Genomic DNA, 24670 nt, shown 5'->3' with positions numbered 1-24670 from the left:
AATGGTCAGGGACAAAGGACAACCCTACCTGAAAAAGTTTCAGGGTCACATACCCTACCGGGCTCTTGTCACTCTCCCTGCCATGTTGCGATGGTTATGAAATTCCTGAGCCCACCTGGGCGATGGGACCTGTTCCTCTCTCGTCCCAAATAAGGAAAGGCATCTGCCCTGTACCACTCCCACCCTACAGAAGGAAGGTATATGTGCCTCGACCAATCAGAAAATGAAATTTTCACCTTGGAACATTCCTTTTTCCCCTGGCTATAAAAACTGACTAATAGCACATGTTTGGGGTCGGCTCTCCCAGACTACTCTGAAGTCGGCCCACTGTTCTGGCAGCAACCATTCTCTCTAATAAATTCTATCCTCTTTACATTCTGCCTCGTGTCTGGAAATTCTTTTCCAACTCACGTTCGGACCACGACACTAACCTGTGCTTCTCATGATCTGTGCTCCTTCTCTTCTGTGAGCCTCTTTCAAGGTGTTAATGTAATCTTGAATTACCCACATTACATAACTCATTTATTCATCCCTTTTAAAATTACATATGTGCAGGACTTCCCTGGTGGCACAGTGGTTAAGAATCCACCTGCCAGGGCTTCCTTGGTGGTGCAGTGGTTGAGAGTCCACCTGCCGATGCAGGGGACACGGGTTCGTGCCCCGGTCCAGGAAGATCCCACATGCCGCAGAGCGGCTGGGCCCGTGAGCCATGGCCGCTGAGCCTGCGCGTCTGGAGCCTGTGCTCCGCAACGGGAGAGGCCACAACAGCAAGAGGCTCGCATACTGCAAAAAAAAAAAAAAAAAAGAATCCACCTGCCAATGCAGAGGACACGAGTTCGAGCCCTGGTCGGGGAAGATCCCACATGCTGCGGAGCAACTAAACCTGTACACCACAACTACTGAGCCTGCGCCCTAGAGCCCACGAGCCACAACTACTGAGCCCATATGCCAAAACTGCTGAAGACCGCATGCCTTCAGCCCATGCTCCACAACAAGAGAAGCCACCACAAATGAGAAGCTCATGCACTGCAACGACACTCACTGCAACTAGAGAAAAGCCCACGCGCAGCAACGAAGACTCAATGCAGCCAAATAAATAAATTTATTTTTAAAAATCCCGTTTTCCTTGGTAGTGCAGTGGTTAACAATCTGCCTGCCAATGCAGGGGACACGGGTTCAAGCCCTGGTCCAGGAAGATCCCACATGCCGCAGAGCAACTAAGCTGGTGTGCCACAACTACTGAGCTTGCGCTCTAGAGCCCGTGAGCCACAACTACTGAGGCTGTGTGTCACAACTACTGAGGCCTGTGAGCCTACAACCCATGCTCTGCAACAAGAGAAGCCACCACAATGAGAAGCCCACGCACCACAAAGAAGAGTAGCCCCCCAACTCACCACAACTGGAGAAAGCCCACGCACAGCAACGGAGACCCAACACAGCCAAAAATAAATAAATAAATAAATAAATTTATTTTTTAAAAAATCCCATGATATTTCCCCAGAGCTATTTCTGACATTATATTTGAATAAATGTCTCAATACTATTTCTAATTTCCTGATATTTGCATTTCAAATTGTTTTTCTGAGATAATCTCAATTCCCCTTGCAGAGCTGTACCAGCAATCACTGGAGAATGATAATCACTTACCAGCAACAACATGAGATCATGGGGTTCAGATGTGCCCTTAGCAGATGAAACCAAGGGCAGTTATCAATTAGTTCCCTGAAACTCTAACTTGCTTTATAAATAATATCCTGTAATCTACCTTCACTGACTCTTGCTTTAATTGTTTTTGCAAATTACATACCCTCCAAGCTTCACCTAGTTTAGACAATATATCACAAATCCTTACAGATAACATCTCTGAGGTATGGGTGGCTATGGTAACAGTTCCTTAAATTGTTGTTCAGGAACATGCAGTTAGTCTTGTCCAGTTCAAACTGGTCAAGACCACCAACCATTCAACTGGGCCTGTGTGAGTGTCCACCCTTAGATCATGCTAATGCTACCATTTTCTGAATATGTTTCCCATGAAGAAGCATGTAGTTCAGATATGCCTGTGCAGAACACAGATTTCTTCACTTCTTTCTTGCCTACATTCCCTAGGCCTGAGACCACCCTCCTCCTCTAGGCCATAAATATCTCAACACCCTCCTGTTGGGGGGTGGATCTGAGACCAGTTCTCCTGACTCCTCCCTTTGATGCCACACGAATAAACACTTTTTCTGCTGCAAACCTCAACGTCTTGGCCTTTTACTTTCTGAATGTGGGGCAAACAAACCTGGTTCGGTAACACAGACACGCTGTGACTCTGAAAGCTGCAGTCACTGACCCCAGCCAAAACAGCATTAGTTACATTGGTCTCAATCTGAGATAGATGTCAGTTTACTAAATGGAGTTGAGTATATTTAAGGATATACAGTAAGAAATATTATATGGATAAAAGTGTTCCTCAATGGGACTTCCCTGATGGTGCAGTGGTTAAGACTCCACGCTCCCAATGCAGGGGACCTGGGTTCAATCCCTGGTCAGGGAACTAGATCTCACATGCATGCTGCAACTAAGAGTTCTCATGTCACAACTAAGGAACCCACACACTGAAACTAAAGAGCTGGTGAGCCGCAACTAAGAAGACTGTTTGCTGCCACTAAGACCCGGTGCAATCAAATAAATAAATAAATAAAAAAGTGTTCCTCAATGGGTAGGACACAATTGCTAACTATATAGGCAAGGCAGAGTTTTCTGTGGGAACCAGAGGCAGAGATCATGTTTGTTTCAGGGTGGCCAAACACCCATCTTCTTTCTTCTCAGTCATGTCTCTGTACAGTCTTTTCCTTTGTTCCCAGCCAATCATAGTAGAATTTACAAAACTTACTAATGCCTCGGGCTACACGTATTTCAAGAGGAATAGCACAATGTCTCCAACTATAGGTGGACTATTTTATGTCTGAATTACTCTGTGGAATGATACAGCCATTTAGATAAGTAGATTTGGGAGCATCTCAATTTTATTCCCTGGTAGCAGGCTGACCTTCACGGAGTATGAGACTACGTCTTTCTCCTGCGTTCACAGCGAGTAAATCCATCTATGTAGGATGACCACTCTCAAGTACTCCCCAGAGTACCGCTTGGACCACTCTCTGGTGGTCAAGATGGAGAACACATTTCCGGGGCGGGGGTGGGGGGTGGGGGGAGGGGCTCTAGATCGCTAGGAACTACACTACCCAGAAGGTAGTGCGCCGAGTTGAGCCAATAAAAGGTCAAGGTGAAAGCATTTCCGTGCGTGCGCATCTCATCAGGGTGGGACTTCCGGCGTCCTCTTCGTGGCGGCCATTTTTATTGCTTTCGTATCTGTTGTCGCTCCGGAACGCTGGGCCGGGACTTGGGTGACAGGGTTGAGAAGGTCCAAGAGGAGCCGCTGTCTCCGCTGCATAGAGGCCGGTCTGAAGTTCGGCGACGCCGCCGGGGGTGTCCCGGGCCTGCCGTGCCCGCGTCCACCCGCCTCTCCCGCCGCTACCGGCCCCGCTCTGCCCCCAGACTCTGATGGCGTTGGCAGCGACGGCGCTGAGGACCCCGCCTCAGGTAAACGCTCATCCTCCGGGCCCTCACCGCCCTCACCCCACCAGACACTAAAGCCCCGAGTGCGGGGCGCCTGCTCACGTGCCCGCAGCCCAGGACGCGGTGTCCGGGATGGTGGGGCGTTCGTGGGTGGGTCTGTTTTTGATAGTGTGATGGCCGCGTGAGAGAGGGTGACAGGCGGAGGTACTGACAGATGCAAAGGCTTGGAGGTTGGATTGAGCCGGGAGTATTGGGAAACCTGGGGTCCGTCTGATATCTGCAGGGAAGTGTGTGGTAGCGTGACCCCTGTACTGGCTGGCGGAGAGGTTTTTTCTTCATTCTGAGGGATGCCATGGAGGGTAGTGGACAGAAGAGGAATACAGTCTGTATTAGGGTTTCAAAAGTTTTCCAAAAACTGATTAAAGAGAGAACAAACTAGAATGGAGCTGAAAACGACAGTGAGGCACAAGGCGCTAGTAAGAAGCAGCATTGAGGACTGAGGCGCAGAAGCTAGTCACTTAGCCCGAGGTCACCGGAATCCAGGGCTGGACGGGGATACAGGGGAGGCCTGACCTCATCTGGAGCCCAGTCCTTGTTGCCTACCCCTCTTCGCAGGTTCTGAAGGATGAAAAGCACTTAGGAAACCTATACACGGAAGAGGAGGTTGTCCCAGTCACTCACTGTCCCTGACACCACCCAAATGGTGTCTGGGATTGTAGTGTCTTTAACGTCTTCCTTGCTTTTTCCCAAGCTCGTGGGTGTGGGGACCCTGGGGATACCTCAAGCCCAGTCCTGAGTGCAGGCCAAGGGTTACACGGAGGTATTGCTATTGCTGTCAGTCAATATAAACACGTGTGAAATGTTGTGACAGGACCAGATACTGACATGCGCAAATGTTTGGAGGTATGACTATGCTGGAGATAGGGTACAGCCAGTTTCCATTTTATTAGGACCAAAGAGCTGAGTGTCAAGAATCAGGTCTGTAATTGTCAAGAATTTGGACGTCTGTTATGGAGATAATGAGAGGTTTGGATAAGCGGAAGGGGTTGATTCTTATGCAGGTCTTAGTGAGTTCCATTGCCTGCAAAGAAGAGAACAGACTGTATGAGTAATATAAGAGGCAGGGAGCTGCCAAGGAGGCATTTACTATAATCCAGATGAGTGTTGGACCAGGGTGGTGGCCACAGAGGTGGGAAAGAAGTTGGACTTTCCATCCATGTTTTAAGGAGAGTCAAGTAGATTTTTAGATGTTGCGGGTGAGGGAGAGAAAGGGAAGAGTCAGGGATGACCCCAGTGTTTCCGGTTTTAGGAGCTAATGGGATGAAAGCTCCATCAACTGAGATGGGAAAGTTATGGTAGGTTAATTTTACTTGGGAATATCAGATGTTTTGTTTTGGCCTTGTCAAGAGTCTGAGATGTTTCAGAGAAAGCGAGTGGAGGCAGCAGTTGGGTGTCTGGAAATCTGGGGAGGAAGGTGGCTCTTGTGTGGAACAGGGAGGAACTGTGGATCCCATTTATGTGGGGGAATGCAGGTCATCCTGGCAATGCTGTTCGCTGGTCTGAAAGAGGAGGGTGCATGATGAGTGGTTTCCCTGCTCCACACCTGATCAGGGTTGCTGAGCACACAAATGCAGGTGAAGGATAGAAGTGAACATGGTAACCATATGGAAGAGAATGGGTAACTGAATTGAAGAGAATGGTTTGACAGGCGACTAAAGCTTTTGTGAGATTAGTGGACATGAGATGGCTGTGGAGGCGTTGGAGTAATTGAAACAAGATGATGAGGCTAGGGCTCCTGCTAATTCACTAATGTACAGGTTCACCAGAATTTTGTGGTGAGGTTTGGTGTGGTGTGGTGTGGTGTGTTTGATCTTGATGGTGGGTAGGTCTGGGGCAAATATGGTCATTTGTGAGAGTCACTGTGCCTGGAACGGACACTGTCAGTGCCAGGATTCCAAGGAAGGTTGAGGGAGAGAGGACAGTGATGGCCGCTGAGGGGACAGGGAGTGCAGCACAAAAGTGGAAGTGGGTCATGGGCATCTGTAATCACATGTGCTTCTGGGTGGTTAAAATTGAAGCAAGGATCAATAAAAGTATGAAGGAGGCCTTCAAAGCAGTTTTCCCCACGTGCATAGTTGTGGGAGTGCAACTGTGGGGACTGAAGATGTGAGAGAGGTACAGTCTACAGAATGATGGGCACACTAAGAGGAAGTGCTAGCTCATGGCACCAGGACCCTGTTATTGGGGACTGAAGGTTGAAGCTTGAACCCAAGTTTGGTTGTGTCTGTGAGTCACAGCCTAGAGACCCCAGGGGAATTGATTGACAGGATGGATGGGACCCTACAGGCCAGAACCAGAGCTTGGATGACATCTCTGTGCTGTCCTGTCCAGTGGTGTTGAGGACTGAACACAGTGAATGAAGAGACCCTGAGGGATAGGTGGGCATCAGTGGCACTTAGGTCTGAAATTCCTGTTCGGTGGAGAGCTCTGGAAGAGGATGAAGGTGGGATAGGTGTGTGATGAGATGGATTGTGGGAGCTTAGAGAGAGAATGTTCATAGCTCATTCTTTCTCTCTCATAGACGTGCAGTGTGACCTTTGAGGACATTGCTGTGTACTTCTCCTGGGAGGAATGGAGGCTCCTTGATGAGACTCAGAGACGCCTGTACCTCGATGTGATGCTGGAGAACTTTGCACTTATATCCTCACTGGGTAAGACTCAAAGCCTTCCCAGCGTCCTGGACTAGGCTCTATCCCACCTCACCCTCCTTTTCCCGGGGGGTGCTCTGTTCTTATACATGTGAACTGTGGGCACTACTTGCTTCCCAAGCTTTCCGTGTAGTTGCTGTGGTAGCTAGGACTGGGCTGTTTGCACTGCCCTCTACCTTCTCCTGCAATATCAACCCTGATACCTGCTGTATTGAACGCTCTTAGGAAAAGGATTCCAAGCCAGTAGTATTGCAGTGAGCTTAATGGATTCTACCTTACTTCCTTCTCTCTGTCTGGGTCAGTGTGTCTAGATCCTTTTCACCTCTGTGTCCAAGATTTGATCCCTTCTTTTATTTACTTGTTTTTATTTTAATTTAATTTAATTATATATATATTTTTCTTCTCTTGGCTGAGCTGCATGGCTTGGGGGATCTTAGTTCCCCGACCAGAGATTGAACCAGGGCCACAGCAGTGAAAGCACCAACTCCTGACCACTGGACCGCCAGGGAACTCCCTTGATCCCTTCATTTACCTAACATTTCTTTGTGCCTGCCTGTGCCAGGCATGCAGGCATTATCATGGTCATTACTTACCTGAACGATGAGCTACTTTTCAGTGTCCTACTGCAAGGTTTGTAGTGTTTATTTATTTATTTTTTTAATATACGTTTATCCAAAGTTTTTTTTTAATTATTTATTTATTTTGGCTGCACTGGGTCTTCAATGTGGCATGCGGGATATTTAGTTGCAGCATGCGGACTCTTAGTTGTGACATGCAGACTTATTAGTTGCAGCATGTGTACTCTTAGTTGTTGCCTGCATGTGGAATCTCGTTCCCCGAGGGATTGAACCTGGGCCCCTTGCGTTGGGAGTGTGGAGTCTTACCCACTGGACCACCAGGGAAGTCCTTGCAGTGTTGGTTTTTTGTTTTGTTTAATAAATGTATTTATTTATTTTTAGTTGCATTGGGTCATTGTTGCTGTGCACATTCTTTCTCTAGTTGCGGTGAGTGGGGGCTAATCTTTGTTGTGGTGTGCGGGCTTCTCATTGAGGTGGCTTTGTTGCAGAGCACAGGCTCTAGGCATGCAGGCTTCAGTAGTTGTGGCTCGTGGGCGCCAGAGCGCAGGCTCAGTAGTTGTGGCTCACGGGCTTAGTTGCTCTGCGGCATGTGGGATCTTCCTGGACTGGGGCATGAACCTGTGTTCCCTGCATCGGCAGGCGGACTCTCAACCACTGAACCACCAGGGAAGCCCCTCATTTTGGTTTTGATTTGCATTTTCCTGATGATCAGTGAGATGATTAGTGAAGAGGAACTTTTTTTTTTTTTTTTTTGCAGTACACGGGCCTCTCACTGTTGTGGCCTCTCCCATTGCAGAGCACAGGCTCTGGACGCGTAGGCTCAGTGGCCATGGCTCATGGGCCCAGCCGCTCCACGGCATGTGGGATGCCCCCAGACTGGGGCACGAACCCACGTCCCCCACATCAGCAGGCGGACCCTCAACCGCTGCACCACCAGGGAAACCCAGGAGGAACATTTTTTCATATACCTGTTAGCCATTTGTAGATCTTTGATAAAATGTCTGTTCAGCCATTTTATCTTTGATAAAATGTCTGTTTAGCCATTTTATCTTTGATAAAATGTCCACTTTTTAATTAGATTGTTCTTTTCCTGTTGAGTTGTAGAGTACCTTATATATCAATGTTTTACATATTAAAATATAAATTTCACCAATGAAATCTATCTGGTCATGGCCTATTTTTTTTGTTGGAAGATTTGCTTACTGGTTCAATTTCCTTACTTGTTATTGGTCTATTCAAATTTTCTGTTTCTTTATGATTCAGGATTGGTAGGTTGTATGTTTCTAGTCTGTTTCTTTTAGGTTATCTAATTTGTTGGTGTATAACAGTTCATAGTAGTCTTTTATGATCCTTTGTTTCTCTTTTATTTCTCTGTTAACTTATTTGAGTCTTCCATCTCAGAAGTCTAGAGAAAGGTTTGTCAGTTTTATTTATCTTTAAGCAAAACCAGTTCTTAGTATTGTTAATCTTTTTTTATTGTTTTTATAGTTTCTATTTCATTTATTTCTGCTCTGATCTTTCTTTTTTTTCTTTTTTGGCTGTGCCATGTGGCAGGCAGGGATCTTAGTTCCCCAACTAGAGAACGAACCTGGACCCCCTGCCGTGGAAGCATGGAATCCTAACCACTGGACTGCCAGGGAATTCCCCTCTGCTCTGATCTTTATTTTTTCCTTTGTTCTGCTAACTTTGGTCTTAGTTTGTTCTTTTTCTAGTTCCTGGAGATGTAAAGTTTGGTTGTTTATTTAATGCTGGCATTTTTTGCTCTTAATCCTGGCATTTATTGCTCTAAACTTGATTTTTCTCTTAATGCTGGCATTTATTGCTCTAAACTTTTCTCTTAAAACTGCTTTTGCACATTGTATATGTTTTGTTTCTATTTTTGTTTTTCTCAAGGTACGTTTGATTTTCCTGTTGATTTTTTCCTTTGACTGATTCATTGGCCAGGAGCATATTGTTTAATGTTCACATATCTGAATTTTTAAGCTTTCCTCCTGTTGCTGGTTTCTAGTGTTATCCATTGTGTTAGGAAAAGTTACTTGATATGGTTTGAGTCTTCTGAAACTTGTTAAGACTTGCTTGACATAGCATATAATCTATCCTAGAGAATATTCTATATGCACTTGAGAAGAGTGTATATTCTGCTGTAATAGGATGGAATGTTCTGTATACATCTGTTACATTCATTTGGACTAAAGTGTTGTCCAATTCAAAGATACCCTTACTTTCTATCTGGATATCCACCTGTGTTGAAAGGGGGATATTTAAGTTCCCTATTAACACATTATTGACTGGGAGATTTTTTCAGAAACTAATGCCTGTGGCCGGCAATTTGTTAGTTTGAGTAAATATCAACAACTTTTTTTGCACTTAATGTATTTATTTGAAACTTTGTACATGTCTTACTAAAGCATTCTAATACTTTGTTAGAGTGTGATAGGCAGTATAGCAGGAATCTCTGTGCAGGGGAACAGAACATCTATTACAAATACACCGTTTCACTGTGCTTTCCCCTGGAAGAGCAGACTCTATACTTTCTGGAGGCATTTTTTTTTAAGCCCTTTGGGTATTATTTCCTCTAGAATATGTTCTTTTATTTTACCTGGTAGTCAACAAGGTGGATCTTTGTGGGGAGGCTCTTTTATTTTTTTATTTTTAAAATATTTATTTATTATTTTATTTATTTTGTCTGCGCCTGGTCTTAGTTGCTGCATGCGGGATCTTTTAGTTGTGGCACACGGGCTTCTTATTGCAGTACGGTGGACTTCTTAGTTGTGACATGCAGACTGTTAGTTGTGGCATGAATGTGGGATCTAGTTCCCCAACCAGGGATCGAACCTGGGCCCCCTGCATTGGGAGTGTGGAGTCTAACCCACTGGACCACCAGGGAAATCTCTTGGGGGGCTCTTTTAGAAACGCCACGGGAAGGATCAGGTGTGGGACTACCACTGCATTCACCGGAATGATCAGTTACCCATTCTCTAGCTACTGCTGACAAAAACTGCTTATGGGACTTCCCTGGTGGCGCGATGGTTAAGAATCTGCTTGCAAGGGCTTCCCTGGTGGCGCAGTGGTTGAGAGTCTGCCTGCCGATGCAGGGGACACGGGTTCATGCCCCGGTCTGGGAAGATCCCACATGCCGTGGAGCAGCTGGGCCCGTGAGCCATGGCTGCTGAGCCTGCGCATCCGGAGCCTGTGCTCTGCAACCAGAGAGGCCACAGCAGTGAGAGGCCCGCGTACCGCAAAAAAAAAAAAAAAAAAGAATCTGCCTGCAAATGCAGGGGACATGTGTTCAATCCCTGGTCCAGGAAGATCCCACGTGCAGTGGAGCAACTAAGCCCATGAGCCACAACTACCGAGCCCGCATGCCTAGAGCCCGTGCTCCACAAGAGAAGCCACCTCAGTGAGAAGGCCACACACCACAACAAAGAGTAGCCCCTGCTTGCCACAACTAGAGAAAGCATGAGCATAGCAACGAAGACCCAATGCAGCCAAAAATAAATAAATAGATGAATAAATTTATTTAAAAAATTGCTTGTAAGTCATTTTATTCTGTGCATTAAGGCTGCAATAAATTTTAAATACATTGAATAAACTGCAGTTACTCAACTAGAAACCCACTTTCTTATATCATTTTCGAGTTTTCCAGAGGATATTGAAGTTTGCCAGATATTGATCTGAACGATCAACTCCTTTCATATATTTATTATACTCTAAAATATTATTGGGCTTAGTTATCTGATGGTCAGTCTTTCTGTCTTCCTTTACTGTAGATGCTATGGAGGTGTAATGAATAGTTGTCACCATGCAGACTAGCCTCTTGTCTTTCCATATAAGAAGAATCACTTCTCCCTTCTGTAAGAATGTCATTTCTACCCTCTGTAGATGTTTAGATTTCTCCTTTAATTGGTTTGGTAGACCATTATTCTCTCTTATAGTCCTACAAACTCTGGTTTTATTTTTCAACAACATTACAGATGTGGACAGACTGTTGTAATAATTGTCTTGGTAAATATGGTGCCATGAACCAAGGTTGTAGGACCAACAATATTGTTTCTTGCAGTTTCTTTCCTTCACCCATGTAAATATCACGGTTGCATGTATATCCAGTTTCACTTTCGTTAAGCATCCTGACCAAAATTCCATATTTTGTAAATTTTCCAGGATTATAGGTTTTGAATCTGAGTTGTCCTCTCCACTTTATCATTGCCTCATCAAGTGATAGCTCTTGTTTGGGTGTATAGATCGATTGAGATTTTGGTAGAAAATAAGCCAAAAGAGGTTTAATTTTTGAAATTCTGTCTGTAGGAAGTGGAGTTTCCGAGTTATCGTTAAAGTGAAGAAATGTCATTATTTGTTTGAACCTTCTTCTCATCTTAATCTTTGATAAGTGTTTCAAGTAAGGGATCAGTCAACCAATATTCTTTCCACTGTGACTTTCTTACTTGTCTCATCAAAATTATTAACCCAAGAGGCTTCTTCATATCACTGTTGGTTACATTAGTCCATTTTAAAGCCTTATCATACTTTTTATATGATTTTTCATTCTGTTGGTGATATAAGTTTGTTTGAGAAGTGACCAACTCGAAAAAGTCGTTACCAAAAATTAATTCTGTTATTTCACTAACACTTGGCGGGTTATTACATTCAATAGTTACACCTGACACACTATAAAGTCTTCTAATTTTTGTGAAATGTTGTCTTCAATCCACTCTTACATAGAAGCAAAGGAGCATTCTTGAGTTTCATTTTCACTTTCCACAGTAGAGTCATTCACTACGGTTTTTTGTCTTTTTGTTGGTCTAATATTCACATCGTCTGAATCAGAACTATATTCTGAAGAACTGTCATCTTCTGAGACACTAGTATATATGTCGCTCAGACAGAGAAAGTATCTGCATAATATTCACCAAAAAATTCTTCATCACTCAATTTTGCAATGCATCATTTTTGAAAATTTTACGGTAATAAACTTGCGTTTAATGTATACGAGGTTGGAACAAAAACCTAATGGAGGAAAATGTGAGAGATAATGATAATCATAAGTTGTATAATGAACCCTTGATCAATTTTAAGTTCTAACAACTTCACACGGTGATGTTAATTGTGTCACTCTCTAAAAACGTATTGATATGTCTCCGGGTCAATAACATTTGAATAACAAAAGATGTATTAATGCATTTCTAGTCAGAAATGTGTTAATATTCTTTTGCTGGGACTTTCCTGGCAGTCCAGTGGTTAAGACTCTGTGCTTCTACTGCAGGGGGCACAGGTTTGATGCCTGGTTGGGGAACTAGGATCCTGCATGCCGTGCGGCGTGGCCAAAAAAATAAAAAAATTCCTGCCTTCAGATCTGGTCATATTTGCTTAATTTTTAATATATGGTACGTATATATATAGTTAAATTGTTACATTCTCCTGGTGAATCAATTTCTTTATCATTACGTAATGAACATTGTCTCTTGTGATAGTTTTTTTTTAAGAGTGATCTTTATTTGTTTTTTAAAAATTAATTTATTTTTGGCTGCATTGGGTCTTTGTTGCTGCACGTGGGCTTTCTCTAGTTGCAGTGAGCAGGGTCTACTCTTCATTGTGTTGTGTGGGCTTCTCATTTCAGTGGCTTCTCTTGTTGCAGAGCACGGGCTCTAGGCATGTGGGCTTCAGTAATTGTGGCACGCAGGCTCAGTAGTTATGGCTCACCATAGAGTGCAGGCTCAGTAGTTGTAGTGCACAGGCTTAGTTGCTCCACAGCATGTGGGATTTTCCCAGACCAGGGCTTGAACCCATGTCCCCTGCATTGGCAGGCAGATTCTTAACCACTGCACCACCGGGGAAGTCCCTCTTGTGATAGTTTTTGATTTAAAGTCTATTTGTCTCACTTAAGTATATCTTACTCTGTTCTCTTCTGAGTTCTATTTGCGTGGAATATCTCTTTCAATTCCTTCACCTTCAGCCTGCGTGTGTCCTTAAGGCTGAAGTTACTCTATTGTAGGTAGCATATAGTTGAGGTCTTTTTTTTTTTCTGTTCAGTCACTGTATGTCATTTAATTGGAGAATATTTTTAGGACCTACTGTTGCCATCTTATTATTGTATGGCTGTTTTGTAGTTTCTTCTTCTCTTGCTGTCTTCCTTTGTGACTTGATGATTTTCTGTGGTAATACACTTTTTTTTTTTTAAGTACCAACTCCTTTTTTTTTTTAATTTATTTTTGGCTACATTGGGTCTTTGTTGCTGGGCGTGGGCTTTTCTCTAGTTGTGGCGAATGGGGGCTACTCTTCGTCGGTGGTGTACGGGCTTCTCACTGCGGTGGCTTCTCTTGTTGCAGAGCTCAGGCTCTAGGCACGCGGGCTTCATAGTTGTGGCACGTGGGCTCAGTAGTTGTGGCACGTGGGCTCAGTAGTTGTGGCTTGTGGGTTCTAGAGCGCAGGGTCAGCAGTTGTGGCACACGGGCTTAGTTGCTCTGTGGCATGTGGGATCTTCCCAGACCGGGGCTCAAACCCGTGTTCCCTGCATTGGCAGGCAGATTCTTAACCACTGCACCACCAGGGAAGTCCCTGTGGTAATATACTTTTATTCCTTTCTCATTGTCTTTTGTGTCTAGTATAGGGTTTTGCTTTGGGGTTACCATAAGGCTTATATAAAACATAGCATTCTATTTTATGCTGATAACAATGTAACTTCAATCTCATACAAAAAATCTACTCTTATACTTCCCCCACACATGCATTTTATGTTTTTGATGTCACAATTTACATGTTTTTATACTGTGTATTGGGTAACCATCAACAAGTTATTGTGGGTATAGTTGTTTTTAATACTCTTGTTTTTTATCCTTTGTAGTTGAGTTGAGTGATTAACACAGTTTTACAGTATTAGAGTATTCTGAATTTGACCATATACTTATCTTTACCTGTGTGTTTTATATTTTCATATGATTTCATGTTAGTAGTTAGCATACTCTTTTTTCTTTTTCTTTTTTTTTTTTTGGCTGTGCTGGGTCTTAGTTGCAACATGCAGGATCCTCTATCTTTGTTGCACTATGCGGGATCTAGTTTCCTGCCCAGGGATGGGGCCCAGGCCCCCTGCATTTGGAGCACAGAGTCTTAGCCACTGGACCACCAGGGAAGTCCCTAGTTAGCATACTTTTATTTCAGCTAAAAGAATTCTTTAGTCTTTCGCATTTCTGGTGAGGTACTCAAGTGGTGATGAACTTCCCCAGTTTGTTTGTCTGAGAAAGTCTTCCTTATTACTGAAGAATAGTATTGCTGGTTAAGTATTCTTGGTTTGCAATTTTTTCCCCCACCCCAGTATCTAGAACATATCATCTCACTCTCATGGTATGCAGTGTTTCAGCTAAGAAAACCACTTTATGGGGTTTCCCTTGTATGAGGGGTTTCTTTTTTCTTACAGCTTTTAAAATTATCTTTATCATTACTTTTTGAGTTTTATATTAATGTGTCTTGGTGAAGTCGTCTGTGGATTGAATCTGTTTGGGGACTTCTGAGCATCATGTACCTGAATGTCCACTTTTCCCAGATTTGGAAAGTTTTCGTCCATTATTTCTTTAAATAAATTTTCTGCCCCTTCCTCTCTCTCTACTCCTTCTAGGGCTCACATTATGCAAATATTGTTTTGTTTCACAATGTCCCATAACTCATGTAGACTTTTTAAAATTCTTTTTAGTTGTTTTGTCTTTTTTCTCCTTTGATTGGATAATTTCAAAGACCTACCTTCAGTTTCATATTCATTGTTTTGATTGATCAAGTTAGCTATTGATATGCTACCGTGTTTTTCGTTTTGTTCATCATACTCTTCACCATAATTTCTGTTTGGTTCTTTTTCATATTTTCTGTCTCTGTTTGAAACTTTATTTAGTTTGCATATTGTTTTCCTTATTTTGTTGGATTGTCTGTCTGTGTTTTCTAGTAGCTCATTGAGCTTCATTAAAACAATTATTGTGAGAGACTTCCCTGGTGGTCCAGTGGTTAAGACTCTGTGCTTCCACTGCTGGGGGCATGGGTTTGATCCCTGGTCAGGGAACTAAGATCCCGCATGTTTCATGACGTGGCCAAAAAAAAAAAAATTATTGTGAATTTCTTGTCTGACAGTTTATAGATCTCCCTTTCTTTGGGGCAACTGATAAATTATTATGTTCCTTTGGGGGGTGTCATGTTTCCTTGATTATTTTGTGTGTGTTTCATGTAGCCTTGCTTTGATGTTAATACATTTAATGGAGCAGTCATTTCTTTCAGACTTTACGTAAGGTTTTGGTGGGGAAGATCTTCACCTTTTTGTGGGTGTTAGTATGCCAGCTTGATGGGTAGTTGCTGTTCCGACTACAACAAGGCCCAGGGGCTTAGAGTCTGTCCAGCTCTGTCAACTGAGATCAGTCTCAGCAAAGACTGCAGGGGTCCTCAATAGCTAAAGTTGTCGGTATCCACAGTAGTAGAGAAGATTGCTGGGGATTTCCTGATCTCTTTCTCCCAAGGGAAATGTTTTGACTGAGGGGCTCCCTCTTGATGGTAAGTCCGGCTCTTGGTTGGGGGGTGGTGCTTCATGGTGGTGATGGCATTGGTGTCTGATGTGTGGGCACTGTGGAGCAGTTATAGATCTGGATTCTAGGGTGTGATAAATGCAGAGCAGTAGCAGTTCTAGGGTCCCAGACACTGAACAGCCTGCAGCAGTGTTGACTTTGCTTTGTGAGATGCAGTTGCACACTGAGCAGTGATGGAGCCTTGACTGGAGTCTAGGTGCACACAGAAGTGTCTGGGGTCTGAGGAACTAACTCACGTATAGTGGCCATGAATCTCGTGCCTGAGACGGGCATTCAGGTGACAGCTGTGGAGTCAGGTTATGGAATATGGGCATCAGTTTCACAGTTGGGGCTCTGAGGTTTAGGGTGTGTGCAGGATTTATGGGGGTGGCAGCCATGGTTTTGAAATAGAGCAATAGCTACTTTTGGAGGAACAGGTGTGATTCAGCATATTATTCTCTTGCAGGTCCCCCATGGTCATGGCTATTAGTTACCTTATTGAAAGAGCTGCCAGTACCCTCTGCAGAGCAGAGAGCTGGTGTTCACACCTATAAACACTTGCTCTTCTCTGCCGTGCAGACAGTGGGATCTGCGGCTATATCGGGGCCTGCATAGGTTGAGGAGAACCTGTTGAGGTTCTCCGAAGCAAAGGCTAATGGGGTCCTTTGCAGAGCAGGGCATTGGGGAATGTGATGGCAGCCACCATTTGGCTGATACACATAGTTCCCACCATTCATCTTATTTCCTATCCATCTCCACATGTCTGTTAAGCTGATGTCCCCAGCGATCCTTTTTTTTAAAAAAATATGTATTTATTTTTGGTTGCGTTGGGTCTTTGTTGCTGCACGTGGGTCTTCTTTACTTGTGTCGAGCAGCGCTACTCTTCGTTGCAGTGTGTGGGCGTCTCATTGGTGACTTCTCTTGTGGAGCATGGGCTCTAGGTGCGTGGGCTTCAGTAGTTGTGGCACTTGGGCTCAGTAGTTGTGGCTCACACGCTCTAGAGCTCAGGCTTAGTAGTTATGGTGCACAGGCTTAGTTGCTCCATGGCATGTGTGACCTTCCTGGACCAGGGCTTGAACCCATGTCCGTGTATTGTCAAGCAGATTCTTAACCACTACACAACCAGGGAAGCCCCCCAGCGATCACTTTTGTGTGGTTATTCTACTTTTCAATTTCCATTGTGTTGCTGCAGTGTCTTAATTGGATTTCTGAGTCCTCCAAGGGTCAATTTTGTTTGCAGTTAGCTGTCTGTTTTTTGTTGGTGGTAAAGGTTGGTGTCCTCTGCTGTTACGCTGATATCACTTCTAGATTGGTTTTCTGTGTCTGTTATGTGCTGAGTTGCTCTGTGACAGTAGAAGTCATTCATCTGTCCTGTTTTTACCTTAGGATTTGTATCCTGCATGTACCATGTAGTTGCTTAACTAGGGCTTACAGATGTGCCAGGATGGATATGACTCCAGTCATGGCATGGTGGGCTCAGAGGGGGCCTGGTCCTGGTGAATGGCAGCTGAGTAGAGTATGACATCAGGCTGTTTTCAGATCATACCAGGAATCTATCTTTGTTCAACCAGGGTTTAGGTGCCATTTGCAGTGGCTATACCTTACTTCTATATTTCCTTTTCCACTGTTAACACTTGCCTGACTTGTCAGTTCTACTACTTGTAATTCCTATGGTGACTTCCAGCCCAGGGATAATTTCTACCTCTCTGGACTCCACATCTCCCATTTTTCTCACCACTCTTTCTGTAGTACTCACCAACATTGGTTGTGCTGTGATATGTTCACATTTCCCTAAATTGACTTTGAATAGCAGCTAATATGTTGCTGTGGGATTTTAATGGGCTTGGATGCACGTTTCTACCATCTCACATCAGCAGCAGAAAAATCCTGCAAGGAGCCATTGGGAAAGAAATGAGTTGTAGACCCTGCCTCTCTTCCTTGTGTCACACTCTGTGTTTTGTTTCCTTCCCCTGGTGAGGTCTCGACTATTCTGTGATCTTGAGGCTCAGTAATGCAAAACAGTCGGCTGTTCTTTCAACTGAATTCCAACTTCTGTATCTTGAAAAGCATCTCATAGACTAATACCTAGATGAGACAGATGGACATCTGTGATGAACTTGACCCTTCCCTATAGTGGACATGTACTTGACCAGCATTTCTTTCTGTTCAGGTTGCTGCTGTGGAGCAGAGGATGCAGAGGCACCTTTTGAACAGATCACTTCTCTAGGAGTGTCACAGGCTAGGACTCCCAAGGCAGATTTGTCTTTCCAGAAGACACACCCCTGTGAGATGTGTGGTCCAGTCTTGAGAAATGTTTTCCACTTGGCTGAGTGCCGGGAAACACAACACAGCCAGAAACTTTTGAGGTGTGGAGCATATGCAAAACGATTTTATTTTAGTGCAAACTTTCAGCAGCACCAGGAGCAGTACATGGAAAAGAAAACCCTCAGAAGCAGTGTGGATGAGGCCTTGTTTGTGAAGAGCTGCAGATTCCATGTGTCACAGAAGCCATTGTGTTGTGGGGAGTTTGAAAAGGACTTCCCAACCATCGTGGGACATCTACAGCAACAGGACACTCATACTGTGGAGAAGCCAAACACAATCAGCCAGTGTGGGTCAACTTCACAAGGCAGGAAAAGCCGTCACACCTGGGTAGAATGCAAGAAAGCCCTCAGCCCCAAACACACACTTGTTCAGGACCATGGTGTCCACAGTGGAAGACAGTGTTTTGTGTGCAGTGAATGTGGGAAAGCATTCAAGTACAAATCCTCATTTGTTCTGCACCAGAGAATCCACACTGGAAAAAAGCTTCATGTATGTGGTGAATGTGGAAAATCTTTTAGGCAAAGCTCAACCCTCTGTCAACATCTAAGACTTCATACTGGGGCAAGGCAGTACAAGTGCAGCAAATGTGGGAAATCCTTAAGCCACAAATCTGTCCTCATTTATCCCCATTCATGGCACAGTGGAGAAAGCAGTTATGTGTGCAGTGAATGCTCAAAATCTTTTAGCCATAGCTCAGTGTTCTTTCCACATAGGAGATTTCAAATTGGAGAAAGGCCTTATAAGTGTACTAACTGTGTGAAATCTTTTACTTCTATGTCTGCACTCAGTTATCATCAGAGATCTCACACAGGAGAACGACCTTATGTGTGCAGTGATTGTGGGAAATCTTTTATCTCTAGTTCTGACCTCCGTTACCATCAGAGAGTTCATTCTGGAGAAAGGCCTCATGAGTGCAGTGAATGTGGGAAATCTTTTATCACTCGTACTGCTCTCCGTTATCATCACAGAGTTCACACTGGAGAAAGACCTTATGAGTGTAGTGAATGTGGGAAGTCCTTTACCCGGAAAAACAACCTAATTATACACCTGAGAGTGCACTCAGGAGAAAGGCCTTATGAGTGTAGTGAATGTGGGAAATCTTTTACCTTTAGCTCCAGCCTTCGTTATCATCACAGAGTACACACTGGAGAAAGACCTTATGAGTGCAGTGAATGTGGGAAATCTTTTAACAATAGGTGGACACTCATTCGACACCGGAGAATTCACACAGGAGAAAAGCCTTATGTGTGCAATAAATGTGGGAAATCTTTTTCTTGTAGCTCCACCCTCCAGTATCATGAACGAGGTCACCTTGGGGAAAGGCCTTATGGGTGTGATGAATGTGGAAAGTCTTTTACCACTAGCTCTGCCCTCCGTTATCATCAGAGAATTCACACAGGAGAAAGGCCTTATGAGTGCAGTGAATGTGGGAAATCTTTTATCTCTAGGTCTGACCTCCAATATCATCAGAGAGTTCATTCTGGAGAAAGGCCTTATGAGTGTAGTGAATGTGGGAAATCCTTTATCCGAAGGAATAACCTCCTTTTACACCAGAGAGTTCACACAGGAGAACGGCCTTACAACTGTAGTGAATGTGGGAAATCTTTTAACAATAGGTGGACACTCATTCAACACCAGAGAGTTCACACAGGAGAAAAGCCTTATGTGTGCAGTGAATGTGGGAAATCCTTTACCTCCAGCTCCACCCTCTGTTATCATCAGAGAGTTCATGCAGGAAAAAGGCCTTATGAATGCAGCGAATGTGGGAAATCTTTTACCTCTAGTTCTACCCTCCGTTATCATCAGAGAGTTCACACAGGAGAAAGGCCTTATGAATGCAGTGAATGTGGGAAATCTTTTACTTTTAGTGCCAGTCTCCGTTATCATCACAGAGTGCACAGTGGAGAAAGGCCTTATGAGTGCAGTGAATGTGGGAAATCCTTTAAGGATAGATCACAATTCAATAAACACCGGAGAGCTCACACTGGAGAAAGACCTTATGAGTGTGGTGAATGTGGGAAATCTTTTAGCCAAAAATCTTCCCTCTCAACACACCGGAAAATTCATAATAGAGAACGGTCTTATGAGTGTAGTGCATGTGGGAAGTCTTTTACCTCTATTTCTGGCCTTGGTTATCATCAGAGAGTTCACAGGGGAGAAAAGCCTTATCAGTGTAGTGAGTGTGGGAAATCTTTTACCAATAGCTCCATACTGATTCGACACCAGAGAGTTCACACAGGAGAAAGACCTTATGTGTGCAGCGAGTGTGGGAAATCTTTTACTAGTAGCGCCACCCTCTCTTATCATCAGAGAGTTCATGCAGGCAAAAGGCCTTATGAGTGCAGCAAATGTGGGAAATCTTTTACTTCTAGTTCCACCCTTCGTTATCATCAGAGAGTTCACGCAGGAGATAGGCCTTATGAGTGCAGTGAGTGTGGGAAATCCTTTATCTCTAGCTCTAAACTCCGCTACCATCAGAGAGTTCACACGGGAGAAAGGCCTTATGTGTGCAGTGAGTGTGGGAAATCCTTTAGGGATAGTTCCCAATTTAGTCAACACCAGAGAGGTCACACTGGAGAAAGGCCATATGAGTGTAGAGAATGTGGGAAATTTTTTATGCGAAAATCTACCCTTTCTCAACATCAGAGAGTTCACACTAGAGAAAGGCCTTAGATGTACTGGGGATGTGCAGTTTTCTTGTTCATTGTAAGGATTCCAGAGGAAACTGAGGAGCCATATGTCTGAATTAACTCTCAGACATTTGAGCATGCACAGTGGGGAGATTTCCCCATAAGTTTCAGTTATGTGGGAAGCGTGGGACTATGTTGCACTCTCTAACCTGTCCAGGGCTCTTCCCAGATTTATGTCACTTCCATCTCTGGGGTCAAGGCCATTTCACCTCCACCACCTGGTAGGTTCACACAGTGTGCATCAGTCACCAACCCAGTGTGTTCAGGGAAGCTGACCTCTGTCCTGCAATGTATTGGCCAAGTTAGGAGTCACCTGAACATTTATGGCATCAGCTTTCACTCCTCCCTGACTTATCTTGGACATGGACCTGGTCAGTATTGGCCCAGAAGATACCAAAAGTTCAGCTGGCAGCTAGCAGAGAATGACAACACAGGGATGTGTTGGTCTCACATGATAATAGTAAATTTTTCCAGCTTCCAAATCATGAACTGGGTAACTGCCTGCTGCAGATTGCTTTGGCTTGTACAATAATCAAGGCCTTACAAGCTCTTTACACTCTCTTTAATCTTGAAAGTTCTGTTTACTCTGCAGGTAGTTTATACACAGGTTTTTACTGTGTAAGCATAAAGGGGAGAACAACTTTTAGGGGTCTCAAAATTTCTGTGTCTGAGGAAGGATGGTATGATGGCAGACAGTAGCTTGCCAGTTTTGCCCAAATTTGCATTGCTGCCCACTGCCTCCTAGGAAAGACCGCAGGGATTTCTGGTTTTCATATGAAGCCTGGAGGCTTTGTGTTTTAGGAGTCTCCAAGATGTCCCTGAGAAGTGGCAGCTGTGAGAATCTCAAGAGCTTTGAAAGCAGAATGAATTTTTTTTTTTCGGTACGCAGGCCTCTCACTGTTGTGGCCTCTCCCATTGTGGAGCACAGGCTCCAGACGTGCAGGCTCAGCGGCCATTGCTCACGGACCTAGCCGCTCTGCGGCATGTGGGATCTTCCCAGACCAGGGCACGAACCCGCATCCCCTGCATCGGCAGGTGGACTCTCAACCACTACGCCACCAGGGAAGCCCCAGAATGAATTTTTTCCCTTCCTTAAAGGAGAGGTCACAGGGCATTTCAGCACTGTTGAGAGATTATCTTCCCCAGGTCTACAGAGAGCCATATTCCCTGATGGCCACAATTTATTGGCCTAGTGTCACTGGTTCTAAGACCATTGGGTCCAGGGGAAACCATAATTGGTACAGAAACTGGTTTACTAGGGAGGGGAAAAGGCCGCAGCCTACTAGTGTGTCAATGTAAAAATGACTGTGGAGAATCAGTTTGTACACAAATCTCAGTACTTCCAGGTATGTTTATCTTGTATAGCTGAAGTCATCAGAGAAAATAAAAATAATTGAAAGGTTTTGTGGATTCCTTTAGCCTCTGTAATATTCACCTCAAGGCCATTACTGCATGGGCAGGAAGAAAGAGAGAAAAGGGGATCTAGTCCACAGATGTGGCTCTTGTGATCCAGACAGCATTCTTGTTTGACTTCAGGTGGAAATGTTCTTTATTGCTCACCATATTTGCTGCCACTGAGGCAAGACTGCCGCCCCAACCCCCTGGGGCATAAGGATAGAAATGATGGAGTCAGTATAAGGTTGCCAAACCTATTTTCTGAAAGGACTGGGACATAGAGATCTTTAAATCTTGAGCTATGTTTTAAAGTTTTACTAAGGTATAATTTACATGTGCTAATACGAATATATTTAAAGTGTACAATTTGATAAGTTTTGACATAGGTGTGAACTTCTGAGACCATCATCATAGTCCTAATAGTGACCATATCTGTCATGGTATATTTACCTCATTCCTATTATAATCTCCTTGCCTTTCTCACCTCTCCAAGTAACCGTTGATTTACTTTCCTTACAGTAGATACCTTGCATTTTCTTGAATTTATATTATTGGAATCATTTGTTGTTTACCATATTTTTTTTGTTTTCCTTTATGTATCATAATTACTTTGAGATTCATCAGTGGTATATACTGCTTTGGTTTTTGTTTTGTTTTTGGCTGAGTAATATTTTTCAATATGCGATGGTTAGTTTATCCATTCTCTTTATGGGCATTTGGTTTGTTTCTAAATTTTGACTTCTGAAAATAAAGCTGGTATAAAAATTGTGTTCTTTATATGAATATATGAAGAATATATATGTTTCTTTTATCTTTTGTCAGTAACTTAGAATATAATGTGTGAGTCACAACTGTTTTTTACTTTTTTTTTTTTTTTTGGTTGTGCTGGGTTTTCGTTGTGGCAAGTGGGCTCTTCATTGTGGCCTGTGAGGTTAGTAGCCCTGCGGCATGTGGGATTTCAGTTCCCTAACCAGGGATCGATTCCCTGTCCCCTACATTGGAAGGCAGATTCTTAACCACTGGAACACGAAGGAAGTCCCACAACTGTTTTACTTTTGAAGAAACTAACATATTGTGATCTAAAATGATTGTACCTTTTGCATCTTACCAGCAATGTATGAGAATTCCATTTCTTCCATATTCTACTGAATACTTGGTTTATCATTTGTGTTAGTTTTAGCCTTTTAACTGAGTTTTTAGAGTTACCTCACTTTTGAGTTTCCATAAGGATTCATGATGAGCGTTTTTTCAGATATTCATTTGCTGTGTATCTTTGTTAAAATATTTGCTGAAATCTTTTTCTTTATTGACCCTTGGCTATCTTCCTTTAACAAATAGGACAATGAAACAACAAAGATGTATGTTGGAATTTCACTCATTTTAAAATACTTTTAATATTTTTAAAAAGTGATTTTGCTTTATGGAGTAACTTTACTGGCAGAATTTTCTCACTTGAAAAAAATCTGCAGTATTCATAATGCAGTGCATACTTAGATATACCATTTTAAATTTAATCTGCATTTTTAACATATTCTCTATATTCCTAAGTTCAGTCACTGAAGAATACAATAAAGCCTTGCTTTATAGTGCTTACACATTTTCCTGGTTTATATCACCGTGGAAGTTGGTGGGTTGGAGCAGATGGGGACAAGATTTACTTTATCTATCTATCTATCTATCTATCTATCTATCTATCTATCTATCTATCTATCTATGTACCTATTGCTGTGTTGGGTCTTTGTTGCTGCTCACGGGCTTTCTCTAGTTGCAAGAGCGGGGACTACTCTTCATTGTGGTGCACGGGTTTCTCATTGTGGTGGTTTCTCTTTGTTGTGGAGCACAGGCTCTAGGCTCATGGACTTCAGTAGTTGTGGCTCGCAGGCTCAGTAGTTGTGGCTTGTGGGCTCTAGAGTGCAGGCTCAGTGGTTGCGGCACACAGGCTTTGTTGCTCTGTGGCATGTAGGATCTTCCCAGACCAGGGCTTGAAACTGTGTCCCCTGCATTGGCAGGTGGATTCTTAATCACTGCACCACCAGGGAAGTTCCAGGGACAAGATTTCATCAGGATGGACTGGTCTTTCCTTTGAGTCCCAAAGCCTGGCTGGGGGGCGGGTGATGAAGATATCAGTGGTCAGACTCCACAAGTCCTCATCCAGGCTGCTGGGTTTAATTCTGTATCCCTGACCAGTGAAAGGACCCACAGGCAAACACTCCTCTCCAGGCCTGTTTCCTCCTATGTAAGGTGGGGATTAGGATCTGACCTGCCTCTGGTCCACTGAAAGATGTGAAGAGGGGAGCTGTCCATTCCTATGCAGCTCCCTTTGCAGGTGACATTCTGGTGCCAGCCACCTTTAGCTCCCCCTGATGTCCTCAGATTCCTCTAGCCCCAGACCCCTCTATCCCCAGGGACATGTCAGAAATAAATGAGGCATCTCACGATCCACGATCTGGGTCAGCCCCCATGGACTTACAGGCATCGAGGTGGGGTCTGCTGGGTACTGAGGTCTCCGTGTGGATACCCCAGTGGGAAATAATCTGGGCAACTTGCTGAAGCTCCTTGAGCCTCAGTTTGCTGACTTGGACATAAAGGTGTTAACTTTGGCCCCTGAGAGGATCAATGAATGTAACAAAACACTGAGCACTTAACACCTGAATTCCAGGGTTTGTATTTTGAGCTTGTATGTGGTGTATTTATTTAAAATTTTAATAGAAAATATTTTCATAAGTTTCCTTTTCACAATTCTCTTATTGTACTTAACTCTAATTTATTGGCATTTTTATTGTATTAGTAACATTCTCATTTTGTTCCATTTTATAGAGTGCCATGTAAGTTAATATAAATGCCATGTAAATATACTGTGAAATTTTACTCAATCCATATGTGTA

At 43.6% G+C, this 24670-nt stretch overlaps 1 protein-coding gene across 1 annotated transcript; it reads left to right on the top strand.

The window, feature by feature from the left end:
- Positions 1-3320: 3320 nt before the first annotated feature.
- On the top strand, positions 3321-24658 carry LOC101336381 (uncharacterized). The gene is made up of 3 exons (XM_019928904.3): positions 3321-3582; positions 6140-6269; positions 17546-24658. Exons 1-3 carry the CDS (start codon positions 3544-3546, stop codon positions 20371-20373), a joined length of 2997 nt encoding a protein of 998 aa, XP_019784463.1. The 5' UTR covers positions 3321-3543; the 3' UTR covers positions 20374-24658.
- Positions 24659-24670: the final 12 nt, after the last annotated feature.

Source organism: Tursiops truncatus, chromosome 19 (genome assembly GCF_011762595.2).
Source record: "Tursiops truncatus isolate mTurTru1 chromosome 19, mTurTru1.mat.Y, whole genome shotgun sequence".
Classification (NCBI taxonomy): domain Eukaryota; kingdom Metazoa; phylum Chordata; class Mammalia; order Artiodactyla; family Delphinidae; genus Tursiops; species Tursiops truncatus.
This window is presented reverse-complemented; position numbering and strand designations above follow the sequence as displayed.

What these genes read in the sequence shown, in the direction of transcription:
- LOC101336381 (XM_019928904.3), top strand. Translation starts at nt 3,544, where the DNA reads ATGGCGTTGGCAGCGACGGCGCTGAGGACCCCGCCTCAG. An exon ending in CGCTGAGGACCCCGCCTCAG is followed by an intron (nt 3,583 to 6,139) that starts GTAAACGCTCAT and finishes TCTCTCTCATAG; the next exon opens with ACGTGCAGTGTGACCTTTGA. An exon ending in TGCACTTATATCCTCACTGG is followed by an intron (nt 6,270 to 17,545) that starts GTAAGACTCAAA and finishes CTTTCTGTTCAG; the next exon opens with GTTGCTGCTGTGGAGCAGAG.